General features: G+C 37.8%; 1 protein-coding gene across 4 annotated transcripts in view; it reads left to right on the top strand.

Annotated features, from left to right (window-relative positions):
• The window catches only part of HERC2 (HECT and RLD domain containing E3 ubiquitin protein ligase 2), a 114,938-nt gene that overhangs the window by 19,363 nt on the left and 79,494 nt on the right, over nucleotides 1-16,081 (top strand). For 3 of the 4 annotated variants that reach the window (XM_082053875.1, XM_082053873.1, XM_082053876.1), the window contains exons 5-8: nucleotides 12,059-12,278; nucleotides 13,892-13,992; nucleotides 14,777-14,933; nucleotides 15,683-15,793. In XM_082053875.1, coding sequence (XP_081910001.1) covers nucleotides 12,059-12,278; nucleotides 13,892-13,992; nucleotides 14,777-14,933; nucleotides 15,683-15,793 — 589 coding nt within the window. The remainder of the gene's footprint in view (nucleotides 1-12,058; nucleotides 12,279-13,891; nucleotides 13,993-14,776; nucleotides 14,934-15,682; nucleotides 15,794-16,081) is intronic. The other variant, XM_082053874.1, reaches the window with a different exon arrangement.

Here is a 16,081-nt window from a genome sequence, read left to right as displayed (position 1 = left end):
CTTTCAGATTTAATTAGACTTGTGACTTGAAGAGCCAATTTGCACCTTTCGTGCTGCTTGAAGGGATGGTAAACTGACTTGGAACAAATGCAGTTATTACAGTGAAATGCCTTCAGAATATTTCTTTCCAGTTGCACACGCTAAAAAGAAATTGCTTGGTTTCTGAAGCCTGAATTTTCTACAGGCAATAAAGGTTTAGTAGGTGATTTTTCTTTTTGATTTCATGGTCTGGTGGATAAGTTTGAGTGAATCATGGGAAGAAGGTTACTTCGATTAACTGTCTGTCCTGACCTTTGCTGACAGTAATCTCACCTATGACGGCAGTGGAAAAATGGTTTGTGTGTTTACATCTTCATGTGTGGCTCTACAAAATACTCATTTTGATATCGAAGCCAGTTGAAGTTCATGGCTGTTATTGTTGCAGAGCAGCAGTTCATTGTCTAAAATTGTCCATGTCCAAAAATAGCAGATCAGAAGAAGCTTCACTTTAGTGGCTTGTTTTACGGTTCTGGTCGGTGCATGATACTGCCTGATTCACATTTTGGCATGTACAAACTTTGGAGGTATCTGTTGTGCCCCTTTTGCTTTCCCCTCACCCAGAAGCACGTGTAGATCCATGGGAAAAGTATTGTCTCTTGAGCACTGGAATCTCCATCTGTGTGGCCCTGTGTGCTAGGAAAGCTCTTTGGTTCTGTTGGGCACAGGTCAGCTGCCAGTTTTCTGTACTCTGCTCTGTGCCAGCCAGCTTGCCCCCTTTGCGTAAGGACAGCAGGACAGATGGACTTGCTGTCACTCTAGTAGCGGGACAGAATTTTGCAGTGTAGGAGGAATGAAAAGAATTGCCACTACAGTGGAAAGGGGAGCAAGAATTGCATGTGTTGAAGAAATGTCAAGATGAAGGTCATATTAATTTTATTTTATATTTTTATTTAGTGTTTGTTGCTGAAGAGTAAAATAAAACTGTTTTATAAAATGCTAATCTAAATGCCAAGTATCTTACCGAATTTCTTCCACCTGACCAAGGTGTTTGGGAGAAGACTTGACCTTTAAGTTCACCCTCCAATTATTTATTACAAATTGAAAAAACAATTTAGAAATAAAGGGATATGTGTGTGTGTGTTTGGAGTTTTCAAAAATAAATAACTTACTCTCTTGTATTTACTTTTAGTGCTTATATATAGTGTGGCACACATATGGATACTTATTCTAGAAGTCACTTATGAATAATTTATTTAATAAATTTGTATTCCTTGGACTCTGTTACCATTTGTGCTTGAAGCTTGCATCACCTAGCTGTGACATACAAATCCTTAAACAACACTACAAACACAATTGCAGTTTATTTATAGAAGTGTTAGCAGGTGGATTTTGTTCATGACTGTAGGTGACTTAGTTTTGTATTTGTCAGAAATATAGCTAACAGCTGCCTTTTGGGTCATCATAGTTTTTTGTCTTGGTAATTAATTTTGAAAAAAATACAGAGAATCACTTCAATTTTGATGCTCTGTATAAGTGTTTTATAAAATGAGGAAAACTGTTTTAAGCTTGTCTTCTGTCATCCTCCATAAAAATAAAATGAACCTTAGAACATTTGCCTGTCAAAAGCATGAAGGAACTTTTCAAAAGGAGAATTGTTTCTTATGTATATTGTTCCTGATCAAGTAAGAATTAAAGACTTACTCTGTTTTCATTTATGTTTTGTATGCCTTTACAAGTAAGGTATTAATTTGGAGATGTGACCTTGGAGTTATTTTACAAAAAGAACTGAAGAGGAATTTCAAGTGTGTTTCAGGTCAATACTGTGAACTATTTCTACTGAATTTAGTGATTTACAGCCTTACATTATGAAAATAGTATCTAGACATTAGACAGTGTGTATCTATGTTTCAGAAGTACTGTAATACAATCTTATTTTACCAAGAAGTGTGGAGGGTTGAACTTCAACAGGCTAATCCAGGTCAGTGGGTCTTGTGACATCCCTCCTCCATGAGGGCTGAGAAGTTTTGAGAGCATACAAAAACCCCTGCTCATACAACGTGTTGAGAAGCAGTACTTTTTCACTCTGCCCTCCTCCCTCACCATTTTGTTATCCTGTCACAAGTTCAGAGAAGCAAAATGCTTTTCCTAGTTCTAATTTATTCTGAGATCACTGCTCTGCCAGAACAGAGCAAAGAGGTCATAGCTTTTTTTGGGAATGGGCTTATTATGCCAGGTACTGTAAAAATGTGTAAGATAGTAATAAATACACGGATAAGTCATTATTTGACTTCAAGGTGATTTTCCTTCTCTCTTGCACCTCAGCGTTCATCAATTTCATATTCAGCTATTAACTGATGTCAGGCCTCATTTTTGACATGAGTACGTCTTTAAAACATCTCCCCCCTATCTTATTCCTACCAGGTTGTGTGTTCTTTTACCAGGTCTTCTGGTTCTTCCTGGAAATCTTGTTTTACTACTTTCAGAAGTTTCCTGAAAATTTTTGGTTTTTAGTATCTTACATGATTGGGAGAGAAGTCCAAGTGTTTGACTCTGGATATGGGAGGAAAGAGGAAACCCTTTGAAGTGGTTGATCAAACCTTACAGAAAATAGATCAGTATTTCATTTTCTTTGGCTTCTTTTCCTTAGTCATGATATACTTGAGGTCGCTTATATTGAGTCAAACCAAAGGACAGTCTAGTCCAATGTCCTGACTGCGGCAGCATAAATAACAGTAGCCAAGTGAATAATTAGGTCCAGTGTTTATGACACACTATCTGTAGCCTATAGACTTTGAGCTAGAGGTGGTGATATGGGGTAATGTGAATGTGTGTTTGGATCTCCCTACCCCCTTTTATTTTTCTGGAGCATATGTGTGCAAGGCATAATGTCTTTAATACTTTTGATTTTTTTTTTTTTTCCCTATTAATTGTCTAGTCCCTTTTGAACATTCTGAACTTTTAGCATCCACAGTTATATGTAGAAAAGAGCTTTGTAATTCAGCTGTTTATCATATGAATGTTATCTCCTCCTAGTCCTTGACTTCATTTTGACATCTGTTGGTTTCATCTGATGCCATGTTATTCTTCTACTGTGAGAGGTACTGAGTGGATGTTCCTTGTCTTCCCGAGCACCAGTGGGGTGGTTTTTATTGTGTTTTAAGAATTCTATCGTAATCACCCCCCAGTTGTTCCTTTCCCTTGCTGAAGACCTTATTTCATGCAACTTATTTGTATACAGAAGCTATTCCAAACACTTAGTTCTTCCTTCTGTGTTTTTTGTTTATTTGATTGTTTTTCTATATTTTTATGCCCAGGATGGTGGCTTGGGAACTGTATGTACTACTTCAGCTGTGAGTACCTCATGGGTTTCATGAAGTGCCATAATGATCTCTGGTTTTCATTCTGTCTTGATACCCTGTTTATCCAGCTGCTGTTGTACGGTGGAGCAATTTCTTCTTGGAACTACCCTGTTGTAGTGCCAACATTTCATTCCTGAGCGGAAGGTTGTTTGGAGCCCCTTTAACAGGGAAAACTGGAATTTTGTTTCACTTGCTTATAAATGTACATCTACTGTTTTTTTGCTCACTTAATTGCCTGCATATTTTTGCAGTTGGCTGTCATTGTTTCTAATGTAGTACCAACAGACTTAATGACCTAAATGTTTGTCTTCATTTCCACACAATTTATGCATGTATTCAACAGCAGAGGAACTTACACAGGTTTCTGTAGGACTTGCTGTTGTTATTGATCCTAAGCGTATATCTGCTGTTTTTTCATAGTCTCTGATGCGTTCCATATGTGCCTCTATCAGCGTTAAGGGTTCCAACTCTTCACATTTAATATATATCACTATTGGGTGTTTAGAAATGTCTTCAGCGCACCATGTCTTTGTAGATATACAATCTGAGAGATTTCAGTATTTTTTACTTTGGTTCAAAAGTGCAGCTTTCACTTAGAGATGAGTCCTGTTCCTTTTTTTTTTTTTTTTTTTTGGTTGACTTCAGGTAAATTTTATTTCTTGAAAAAATAGAAACAGCTCAACTGATACAGTGACTGTGTTTAAAAGGTTCACTTCAAAAACTGTTAAATAGCATATGTTTCAAACACACTTGGTCTAATTTCATGTATTTAAGATAGCAAATATTGTATAACTACAGACAGTTACTTTAAATTCACCTTAACAACTATCTGACTAGAAAATGCTACTTTCTACTTGAAATTTCAGTAGGAATGCTACTCTTCTGTTTCCCTTGTAGGTCAAAATAGTAAGTGAGAAAATAATGCAACTATCCTTAAATGAATAAGCAATCAACAGTTGAAGTGGGAATATTATTTTCTTGTGTAGTTGGATCTGCTTTATATTAGCAGTGAATTAAGCCATTATGCTGGTAAATCAGTGTCATGATGCAACACTTCTGGGATTTCTTCATGTATGAGTGAGAACTTGTTTGCAGACAGTGCTGCATTTTGTTTTTCAAATACTGTTATGTAGCTGATTGCACTAAGAAATGCTTTAGAAGCAATACCTAAGGAGGCAGGTTAAAATTACCCATGTGAATTCCTGGAGAAGTTGTTGAGATACATGTCACTACCAACAACAGTCAAATCTTTCTGTGTTTGCTTAGTGAGAGAGGAGACAAGTAGAACTTTCATCTAAGGGCCTTGTTAGGGCTGTCAGTTAGACAATTATATCTAAGTCTGAACTGTGTAAAAAAATCATTAAAAGCAGTTGTGGCATTGAAAAAAACCCCATTTTTAACCTCCTTTATAGTAACATTTTCTAGTTTAATAAAACTTCTTGATCAATACTTTCAAATTTACATTCAGAAATTATGATAAAAGAATGATTCAGTCAAGGGATGAAATTTGACCTGCTCTGTTTTACATTCCACTTCTCAGAACTCCTTCATCCCTGTTTTACTTTGACTTTCTTACCACTTGGAACAGATTTTAACTCACATCTTTCTCCCCCTCCTCCCGAACTTGAAAGCTGTTGTCCAGCTCCGAGTATCTGTTGGGTTGCTGTTTATGCTCTTAAGTGGTATGTTTACGTGTGTGTTTATTTGTCCCACACACGCAAGCTCAGTTCTTGCTATTTTCTTCTGTGCATGAGTATTTGAGCATCAGTTTAAATAAGTTTTCCTTACAATATAAAACTTAGAAAATTAAGTACCCAGCCACATAATGAGAGGCATTCTGAATGTGCATGCAACTGCTGATTATTTCCCCTGCTGAATACTAATAAGGTGAGTTCTGCTGATGGACATCTTTTGAATAGGGGAGCAGACAGAAGGAAGCTAAAAGCTAAACTCCTTTTAGGAATTATATTATTTCTTGGTATAAAATAACTTTGGGAACATTTTTAGCTTTATTTCTGAAATAAATTATGTGATCGCATTTTTGTCTTTCACTCTAACTTTTGAATCCATTTGTTCTGTGGGGGTGTCTTGCAGGGCCATTAGATGCCTGTAAGCCAAGCCAACTGCATCCTCTGTCTACCCTTTGTCCAGTGGAAATACTACGTAGTGGAAAGGGAAAGAGGAGACAAAACAGGAAAATCTCTAGGAAATTAGAGCACATTAATTCTGCAGCTGACAGGAATGTGTACTCACTGTAACAGTAGATTATTGCCAAATTCTGTTTGAAATACGTTTTGCATTTTTAGGTCTGAAATCTCTCCACACCATAACATCTATATTTACCTTTACTAAAGCTTGTGATGCAACTGAAGTCATTGGAACTTTTCAGTTTGATATTGGCATTTTTAAGGCCCTTAATTTACTCATTAGAAGCTTATGTTGTGCCCTACAAGAGCTAATGGAATAAGCGTAAAGAAATAATTTAGAATCATGGAATAATTTTGGTTGGAAGAGACCCTTAAGATCATAAGGTCCAACCATAACCTAATACTGTCACCAAGCCATATCCTTAAGCACCTCATCTATACATCTTTTAATCACCCCCAGGGATGGTGACTCCACCACTTTCCTGGGCAGCCTGTTCCAATGCCTGATAGCCCTTTCCATGTAGAAATTTTTCCTAATACCCAATCTGAAACTTTCCTTGAGCAACTTGAGGCCATCTCATCTTGTCCTATCACTTGCTACTTGGGAGAAGAGACCAATCCCCTCCATGCTACAGTCTCCTTTCAGGTAGTTGCAGAGAGCGATAAGGTCTCCCCTCAGCCTCCTTTTCTCCAGGCTGAACAGCCCCAGTTCCCTCAGCTGCTCCTCATCAAACTTGTGCTCCAGGCCCCTCAGCAGCTTCATTGCCCTCCTGTCAACTCACTCCAGCACCTCAATGTCTTTCTTGTAGAGAGAGGCACAAAACTGAACACAGGATTTGAGGTGCGGCCCCACCAGCACTGAGTACAGGGGGATGATCACTTCTCTAGTCCTGCTGGCCACACTATTTTTGATACAAGCCAGGATGTTGTTGGCCTTTTTGGCCACCTGGGCACCCTGCTAACTCATGTTCAGCTGAATGCTGACCAACACCCCCAGGTCCTTTTCCTCCAGACAGCTTTCCAGCCACTCTTCCCTGAGCGTGTGGCACTACCTGGGGTTGTTGTGACCCAAGTGCAGGACCTGGCACTTGGCCTTGTTAAACCTCATACAATTGGCCTCAGCCCATTGATGCAGCCGGTCCAGATTCCTCTGTGTGGCCTTCCTACCCTCCATCAGATCAGCATTCCTGCCAGCTTGGTTTTATCTACAGATTTACAAAGGGTGCACTCAATGCCCTCATCCAGATCATTGATAAAGAGATTAAACAGAACTGTCCCCAATACTGAGCCCTGGGGAACACCAGTCATGACCGGCCGCCAACTGGATTTGGTTCCGTTCACCACAACTCTTTGGGCCTGGCCCTCTAGCCAGTTCTTTATCCATTGCAGAGTACACCCATCCAGGCCATGAGCTGCCAGCTTCTCCAGGAGAATGCTGCGGGGTACGGTGTCAAAGTACTGAAGTCTAGGTATACAGCATCCACAGTCTTTCCTTCACCTGCTAAGCAGGTCACCTTGTCATAATATGTTAATTTTTTTTGAGCTGCTAAATCAGGAGCAAACATGCCTTGGGACAGGCTTTCTGCCTTGGACTTCTGTCAGGTTAGTGTCCAGGCTATGGCTGAGATGGTTTAAGAAGTTACTGTCTTCAGCTGCTTGTTTTTCCTCCCCTTCAGTTTTGCTGACATACCGAAATAACGTGTCACTTCTTAACCCTGTTCTGTCGATTAATCTGTGTTAAGCATTACTGGTATTTTTCCTTCTAATGCAGAGAACTTCTGGCAGGATGAACTATTACAAGAAGTGAAGATGTTACGTTAGTTGTTGTGGGTGGAGTGTGATGTGATAAAAATTTTAATATAAGAGGGTAAAACCCTTACCTATTTCTAGTGCAACCAGAAATATATCTGACTGTAGTTGTCAGTTAACTATTCTGCTAATAGTTGCATGAGAGTTTAAACTTGTATGGTATGACTTAAACTCTTAATATTGCAGGTATGGATTAGGTAAATAACACATCTACACCCTTCATAAAATAAATGACAAAGCAAACCATTTTTAGGGGATGGTTAGCATCAAGGGCTGGCGTAGTGGCATATGAACAGTTTTGTTTAAAGAGTTCCCTGTAACCTTCTCAGATGAAATTTGAACCGTTACTATTAATAAGCTATTCCCTCATTAGTGTATTTAGTTCCTCGGTAATAAACATTGTTCAGTCCTGAGCGTTTACTGAAATCAATTTCACTGGGTTGATTCCTGGATATATTTAAATCTTTCTAAAGATGAACTGAGTTTTTGTAAATTTACTTACAGAATAAGAGATCATTTAAAAAAGTGTATAGATGTCTCACTTTAAAATAATGTTACTTTTAATAAAACGAGACAGTCCTTGGTTCAGTTTTGAGATGTCTGAGTTATAGGACTACTATAACCTGTTCCAGTGTTTACTACACTTTGCATGTGAGCTTAGTTCTGCATTCTTGAAATATTAAAGAATCATCTATAAAATATTGTAAGAGTGGCATTATTTAATTTTCATAGGAAGCCTTCCTAAAATTGTAGCCATTTGAGATTGTGAAGGCAAAGCGAGAAGGAAGGAGTTTTATTACAACTAAATTCAATAAATTTAAGTTTATGCTTCATGCAGGTTATTTTTATGTGGTTTGAATCTTGGTGAAGCTAAATAGTATTTTCTACAAGAAAAAATGTTTTTGCATGCGGTGTTTAAATATTTGAAAATAGTATATTGTAACTGAACAGTTCTTCATATTACTAGTTTTTGAATATAAAGACTGTGCGATTTTGGGTGCTAATCACTTAAGAACTGAATTATTTCCAGCCCTTTTTCTTCATAAAAAGCTGAAGACAGAATTCAGTCGATTAATTTTCTAGCTCTCGTATTGTCTTAATTAGATTTTGTTTTATTTGTTGACAGGAAAGCAAAATAACTTACTTTTAAAATCCCTTACTTCAGAAAGCACTATTGTGAAGTTTTGTTTCATGAAACGTTGTGTGGCCCGTGGAACTATGGAATGTTTTTGTAGAAGCAAATTGAACCTTCGAAGTATTTAAGACCTACAGTAGTGTTGGTTTTTTTTTTTATGAAAGGAGCTGGTTGTCCTACCAGATCACTGAGTACGATGTTGAGTATCTTGCAGATTACCCTCAGTATGTATTGCTGAACCAGTAGGAAATAATTTTATAACTTTATGGAACTGTGTTGTTTTTTCCTGCACAGACACAGTATTGTGTGTGTGTATACGATGGCCAGCTTTACAGCTGGTACTGCTTGATGTCACTTGTTGCATGTGCTTCCGTAGGATTCTGTTTTCTATGCATCCAAAGCTGGTATGGTAGCTTGTGTCGCCTGTTGCATCAGAATGTCTGGGGTGCTGGTAAGAGCAGTACTGTGGTTGATTGGAAGTGGATTGGAAGGTATGCAGTGGTAGACTTACAGGGAAACTCCTACCTGCAGCACTGTGTGCAGTTCTGGGTGACACAGGATAAAAAGGATGTAAAGCTACTGGAGAGTGTCCAGAAGAGGGACATGAAGATGGCGAAGGGTTTGGAGGGGAAGCCGTGTGTGGAGCGGCTAGAGTCACTTGGTTTGTTCAGCCTGGAGGAGACTGAGGGGAGACCTCATGGGGCTACAGCTTCCTCACAAGGGGAGGAGGAGGGGCAGGCGCTGAGCTCTTCTCTCTGGTGACCAGTGACAGAACCTGAGGGAATAGCAGGAAGATGTGCCAGGGGAGGTTTATGTTGAACATGAGGAAAAGGTTCTTCCCCCAGAGGGTGGTGGAGCACTGGAACAGGCTCCCCTGGGAGGTGTCACAGCCCCAAGCCTGATAGTGTTCAAGAAGAGACTGGACAACACCCTCAGACACATGGTGTGAACTGTGGGGTTGTCATCTGCAGGGACAGGAGTTGGACTCGATGATCCTTGTGGGTCTTTTCCAGCTGAGGACACTCTATGATTCTATGAACTTCCTTGTAAAGTAATTGCTGGAGGACTGTAGGTGGCCTCTGCCTATACTGTTTTTGTCCCAGTAGTCCCTGTGACATGTTTAATAAGCATGTAATTTTGAAATGAAGGTCTTTTTCATGTTACTCTTCAGCTCACAGAAATAATTTTAAAGGGTGTCCACATTTAGAGAACTTGTCAGTCAGGAAGGAATGGTGAATGCTGTAGCTCTGTGTTATTCCGTGGACTCTGCTGAGTCTGGCAAATAGTGCTTGGTTTCTGTAGCACCAAACATAGACTTTCTTTTCCCCAAATATAAGAGTTAATTAAAGAGCCTTGTTTGGCTATTTGTTTACTTTTCCTATAGATACATGAGGGGAATATGTGGGGAATGAATCTGCAGAATGAAATCAGTTGTGAAAAAGAACAATGTTAGGAAAAGTCTCTCTGTGAAGTGGAGAGCATGGTCATTTCTTACTTCATTGTTGTTTCCTGGTAGTATTTAGAGTTTGGAAGGGCTTTAGTGTTCAGGAAGGGAAGGAAAAACATAAACAACAACAAAAAACAACAACAAAACCCCCACCCAAAATCCTGATTTTTATCTCTTCTGATGGTTTAGAGGGATAGTGAAAATGGCATGTTGGTATTGACCCTGTTCTGTTATGATACTCAAATGCAGAAGCCATGTGCTGCAATATGGATTTTGTATTTTTCCTTACAAAATAAAGGTTACAGCACACCTAAGATAACAGCAGCAACCTCAGAACATGTAGTTTATATTTTGTGAAAGTTATTACTTTGCTCTTCTGAGTAATGTTAACACTTCACAACTGAGATTTTTCACTCAAAATTGTGGTATTTAATGAAACAGGATTTTAGTTCAATCAATCTGGAGGTATACTGAAGCTTCAGACTGGGTACTGATACAGTCGGTCATCCATTAAACCTTCTGAGTGAACTTCTATATGGCCATAATGTTGAGGGACATTATAAAAGCCAAACCAAACAAATGAAACATGGCTTTCGCAGGCATCTGTTTTATTTATGTGGTACTTTACATTGTGATCTGAAGTAGCTCTATCTATGTAACTTGTTGATACGTGACTGTGCTGTAGAGTCCTTTAGGGAATTTTGTAGACCTGATATTAAGTATGGTGTGGCTTTTTTGTCACGTTTCTTCTTGTGTTTGAGTCAAGGTATGAATGTGTATAATATGTGCTATTGCTTTTGTCTAATTTTTTTTTAAGGTCTAGACTGCAAGGAACACATTTTTTTTTTCAACGAGTAAAAATAGATTAACAAGTTGTTCCTCATAGTCAGGTGGAAGGATGTAAATTGCCTCAGGGTAAGGAATCTAACACGTTAAGAAATGATGAAATGTGAGTCGCAATGTTGAAAACAGGCTGGGGTGATGGCTGACAACAAACGATGAGTGAATGCAATGTGATCTGATAGCAGAGAAGGCCACTTGAATTCTCTGCTGGGTATGCAAAGGTGCCTCACAGAGTGGGGACAAAAGTTTGAAATAGTTTATACAGCTATGGTTGCAAAAACCACGTTATGTCTCATTAGATACAATTTTCAACTCTGGAGACTACCATAAGTGTGTCTGAATTTCTGTAGCTTGGAGGCAGCTGTTCCAAAAAATGTGTTGGTTTTATGTGAGTGTGTGTGGTGGTGTTTTTTGGTTTGTTACATATGTTTTTTTTCCTACCTCTTAGTCAGGTGTCAGTTAAAACAAAAGTACTTCTGTGTAGCAGCCAGGTGACAAAATGAGGTTGTTTAGGGATGAGTACAGTAATTTGGTGCAAAGCAGAGCGGGGTGTCCCAGTGATCAGGCTCTTAATAAAGGGACAGGAAAGAAACCTTTGATGTTTTTCTTAGTAATTAAAGCTACAGGAAATGCAAAAATACACAATTTCCAAGTTTTTATTTTCAAGGATTATTTATTCTTTTTTTCACACTGTACTTGTTACCATCCGTTATTAGATTACTAGGACTTGAGCTGTTGACTGCTTCTCCTGGTTGATGAAGAATTAATTCTCTGGTCATGGTACATAAGTCAAATATTTTATTTGGTAATAGTACTTGAAAGCATGATTTGACATTATTCGTTTCAGAAGCTTAGCAGCTCTCAGCAGTGATTCTAGAGCTTCTGAGAGTAGTTTTATAACTTCTGAGAAACTTAAGTTAATGTGTATCAGTGTAAAATGAAAGCATATCTTATGGGACTTGCAAGATTGTTGCCTGCACGTAAGTCTCTCTCTGATGTCTGCTCTTGATAAGAATTTGCTGTCTAGCTTGTTTTTTTAGACGCATAAATATTTCCCGTGGTGTTTTAATTTCAGACATGAAATATGAAGGTTTAGAAGTATTCACACAAAACCAGTTTCGATGATAACCTTTGTCAAAACACATGTTAAGTATGATTGTGATTATGTTATACTGTGGAAAAGAAATTTGCTCATTAAATATGGAAAGAAGGAGTTTCACTTGGTTTTGATGTTCAGACTTCTGGTCAGTTTGCAGTTTTCAGTTTGTCTTGATTTTTCTTGATACTGTTTGTGACAAGGATGAACACCCATAAAATGGTATTTTTCTCTGATTCTCAGATGTGAATGAGTTGAAGGAGTGCCTTCATGTACTAGTGAAGGAACAGCAAACTCTGGCCACACAAACTGCTACAACAGCTCTTTCAGCTATGAGGCTAAAGCAGAGGCTAGTTATCCTGGAACGGTATTTCATTGCATTGAACAGGACAGTTCTTCAGGAGAATGTCAAAGTTAAGTGGAAAAGCAGTAATATTCCTCTGCCTGCTGTGGATAAGAAAAGGTAATGACACGTGCACAGACAAGTTAATGTATTAGGGAAGTCACTGAAAAGGTTATCAACCTGTATGTGAGAGCTTAATGTGATTTCTTCCTAGTCATAAAACATTAGCAGTCAAGAAACTCTTTTTATTTCTTAAGATGGTTTTACATGGTATCTGCCACAGTTTTCCTCCTTGGCTGATGCTTACGTATAGTGTCTCTGTTCATACTGCTGGGTTTTTATTGTAAAAGATTGCTGTAGATATTATTCTTTGAGCTGCAAGCATATTTTTATTGAAGTATTCCTTTTGTTCTACTCAGCTAGAACGTATGGATAAGCCTATTTCAGAAAGGATGCTGATGTAGGTTACATAGTTCTAATAACATTATTTTTTTTGGTCAATATTTGCTCAGTTAAGGCACATAACGGATTTAAAAATACAAATAATGAAGGTTGAACATAATTTTCCTTAGCTTGGGTGAGAACTGCTGTAATTGTACATTTCATGAGAGACAGTTTCCAGAAAAATAACTAAATAAAAAATCATCTGATTACTTGCCATGTCTTGATAGCTTGTTGACCTAAAAATAGAAAAAATCTACCAGATGAGGCATTAAAGAAGCTATTCAGTAGCTGAACAAGGTTACTGTCTGACCGAACAAGCAATTCAATCAGGGAAATTTTTAGGTTAGATAGTCTCTAGCTTAAAAAATAAAAGGAGACAGTAAGTAGATATCATGACTAGATATTATGGGATTGGAGTTCTGACAATGATATCTTTCTCAGAATAGTCTGTTCTCTGCAAGTTTTTTTTCCAGTTCTGATTAAAATGGGCACTGATATATTTACGTTATCAGACTGCTAAAAATGCCAGTTAAAATTTTTTCTCTCTTGAAAAATTCCTAAGCAGCTCACTTTCTTTTGATGTGAGATTAAAAAGAAAACCGAACTGTTGGTGTCTTTCTGAGAGAAAGCCTGTCCTTCAGTACAAAGGAAAGCTTAAGTTAATGTGATTGTTTGCATAAAATGAAAATGTAACAGAAACATATGTGAGTCCAGTGAGTATTAACAAAAGTTCCTTACACATGCCAATACAGAAGCTGCAAAGAGAGATTTGTAACATTGACACTTGAATGGAAAGATAAGGAGAGACAAAACTAATGGAATTAATTACCAGTAGTTGAAGATTCATTTAAAAATAGCCTATAAGTGTAGTTTATGCAGTTGAAATTAACTAGAAGTATAAACGTCCTGAGTAAATGAGTACATGAAGTATCTTACATCTCTGTATCTTGAGTACACAATCATAATTTCACTCTGAGTAACCATAGGCACATTTCTGATGGCAGTCAATTATACCAGTCTAGTTTGTTTTTTCTGTGAAGCTTTTTGATGTTGGAGGTTGAATTGGTTGTTCTTTGAAGCGCCTGAAATTGAATTTTGGTTGATGACCTTTTGATGTTGATCACCTTCATTCTCAAGAGACAATTAGAATTCTTTAGAAAAAAAAATAGTGTAATTATATACGCATGCGTATAGCTAAATTATAAACTTGTCAAATATACAAACTAAAATGAATATATGTATTTATTGTATATACTATATTGAGAGAATGCATATATAATTCTATTTAGCCCAAGACCTGTAGGCAAAGGTGTAGAAGGACTTGCAAGAGTTGGATCCCGAGCAGCACTTTCATTTGCATTTGCGTTCCTTCGTAGAGCCTGGAGGTCAGGTAGGTCTACTCTGTGGCATATTGCCTATATTTTTCATTATAAGACACAATTCATTAAAATATATATCTGTCTTAGATATTTGCATAGAGCTATACGTTTATAAATGTTAGATTTGCATAATTGTGCTTGATGTTTATGAGGTATTATGCCCAACAATACTGTTGCTGATCGAAGGCATCCAAGCCCATACCAACAATGTGTTGTGCTGGGGTGCTTTTATGTTTAGGAAGGGAAACTGGGATTTCATGAAGAGGAACGTATTTTTAATGCCGGGTTTCAGAAAAGTGAGATACAGGGTTGATCAAATACATTACTACATGATAGTAGCAGCTTTCATAGGGGCAGGATAGGAGCAGTAGTGTGAAACTTCTGGATTGGTTTGCGTACTTGTCAGTGACTGTCGAATTGCACGAATTGGCAGAATTGTCATCTCTGCCACCTTAACCCACCTGTTTGTCTCTGTGCTGTTTGTTCAGAAAGTAGCTATTTGGCTTGCTCTTTGACCAGCTAGCCCTAGATTTTCCTCTGATATTCTCAGCAGATATACAGTGGGATGAGCTGGTTTAAGAGTTGTCACCCTTCTGAATATATTTTTTGTCACGCAGATAGGTCTTCAGAAATCTTACAGTCAAAATTTTTGTGTGAAAATACAGAACTCTGTGCATATTATTAAGTAACTTGCAATCTTGAAGTTAAAAAAAAAAATCCATAAAACACTGTATGTAAAAATTTGTGTAACTTCTGTAAAGATGAGAGTGTAACTAATATTACTGTGTTCCTTAGGTGAAGATGCAGACCTGTGCAGTGAATTGTTACAGGAATCACTTGATGCACTACGAGCTCTACCAGAGGCGTCCCTTTTCGATGAAGGGACTGTGTCTTCTGTATGGCTAGAAGTGGTAGAAAGAGCTACTAAATTCCTAAGGTCTGTTGTGACTGGGTAAGTTTCTTTTTTTTTTTTTGAGCGTTGCTGAAGTAGCTGTTAAATGGCAAACTTGAATCTCTTAGCAGCTGATGTTATAAACATAATAGTTTATGGAAAATTAAAAAGATTACTTTCTTTTTCTATTATTGTTACACAAACAAGAAATAATACATGAGCTGTTGAAATGATGCTCTTTAAATATGATTTAATTCCTTTTAACTTTAAGAAAAATCTGAATTTGAGCGTTCTGAATCACTGCGTGTAGACTTCATAGACTACATGTAGACTGAAAAATAGTGTCTCACTAGTGTAAATTGGATCTGCATGAAGAGTGATTTGGCAATACAAGATATTTGTACACTTAGTTGTACATAGTATAGTAACATAGTGCAGACTTCTGTATATATGAGGGAAAATATGCTCATATTGGACACTCCTCTCATTTTTTCCCTGTTATTTAAAGAGGCTTAAAGTTACCCTTTTACAATATTGCAGAAATTGTCTCTTGAATACTCAAACTCCATCCTTATAGTGACTATCATAAAGAATATTTGGCTTTCACCTGCGAAAAATGTTTTTCATGTTCTCATCATGCTTAATAGAGCTAAAGAGTAGATAGTGAAGCTGGGGGCAACTTTCAGAACCAATGTGATATTTTTCCGTAAATTTAGCAGTTCTTGGTGGGCTGCAGATGCTTTTCGTAAGGAAATATGTATTGTTTCTGATTACTTCTTGGTTAATGTGTTTTGTTTGACTTCAAATAGAGATGTGCATGGAGCTCCCAGTACCAAAGGGCCAGGAAACATTCCGTTACAAGATCAGCACTTGGCACTTGCCATATTGCTGGAGCTGGCGGTGCAGAGGGGCACACTGAGGTGAGCAGCATGAGCACTCTGGTTTTTAACTGTAGAATATAGCCTGAGCAGTGCATGTCATCAGTTTCCATGGGTTTGGACTTAACATAATAATTGTGATTCAAAGCACGTGAACCTTTTCTGTAATGCAGTGGCAATCAAGATCTTATGTTAGCTAGATTTCAAAATCCATTTTTGATATTTTGATGATATGTTTGAAATGGAAAGCCATGGCATCTGACATGGCTAAACTAGAAAATGTAGAATGTGAATTGTATGGATCACCTAAACCAATGCTTCTTAATAGAA

The sequence above is a fragment of the Streptopelia decaocto genome (assembly GCF_964273445.1).
Source record: "Streptopelia decaocto genome assembly, chromosome: 1".
NCBI classification, from domain to species: domain Eukaryota; kingdom Metazoa; phylum Chordata; class Aves; order Columbiformes; family Columbidae; genus Streptopelia; species Streptopelia decaocto.
This window is presented reverse-complemented; position numbering and strand designations above follow the sequence as displayed.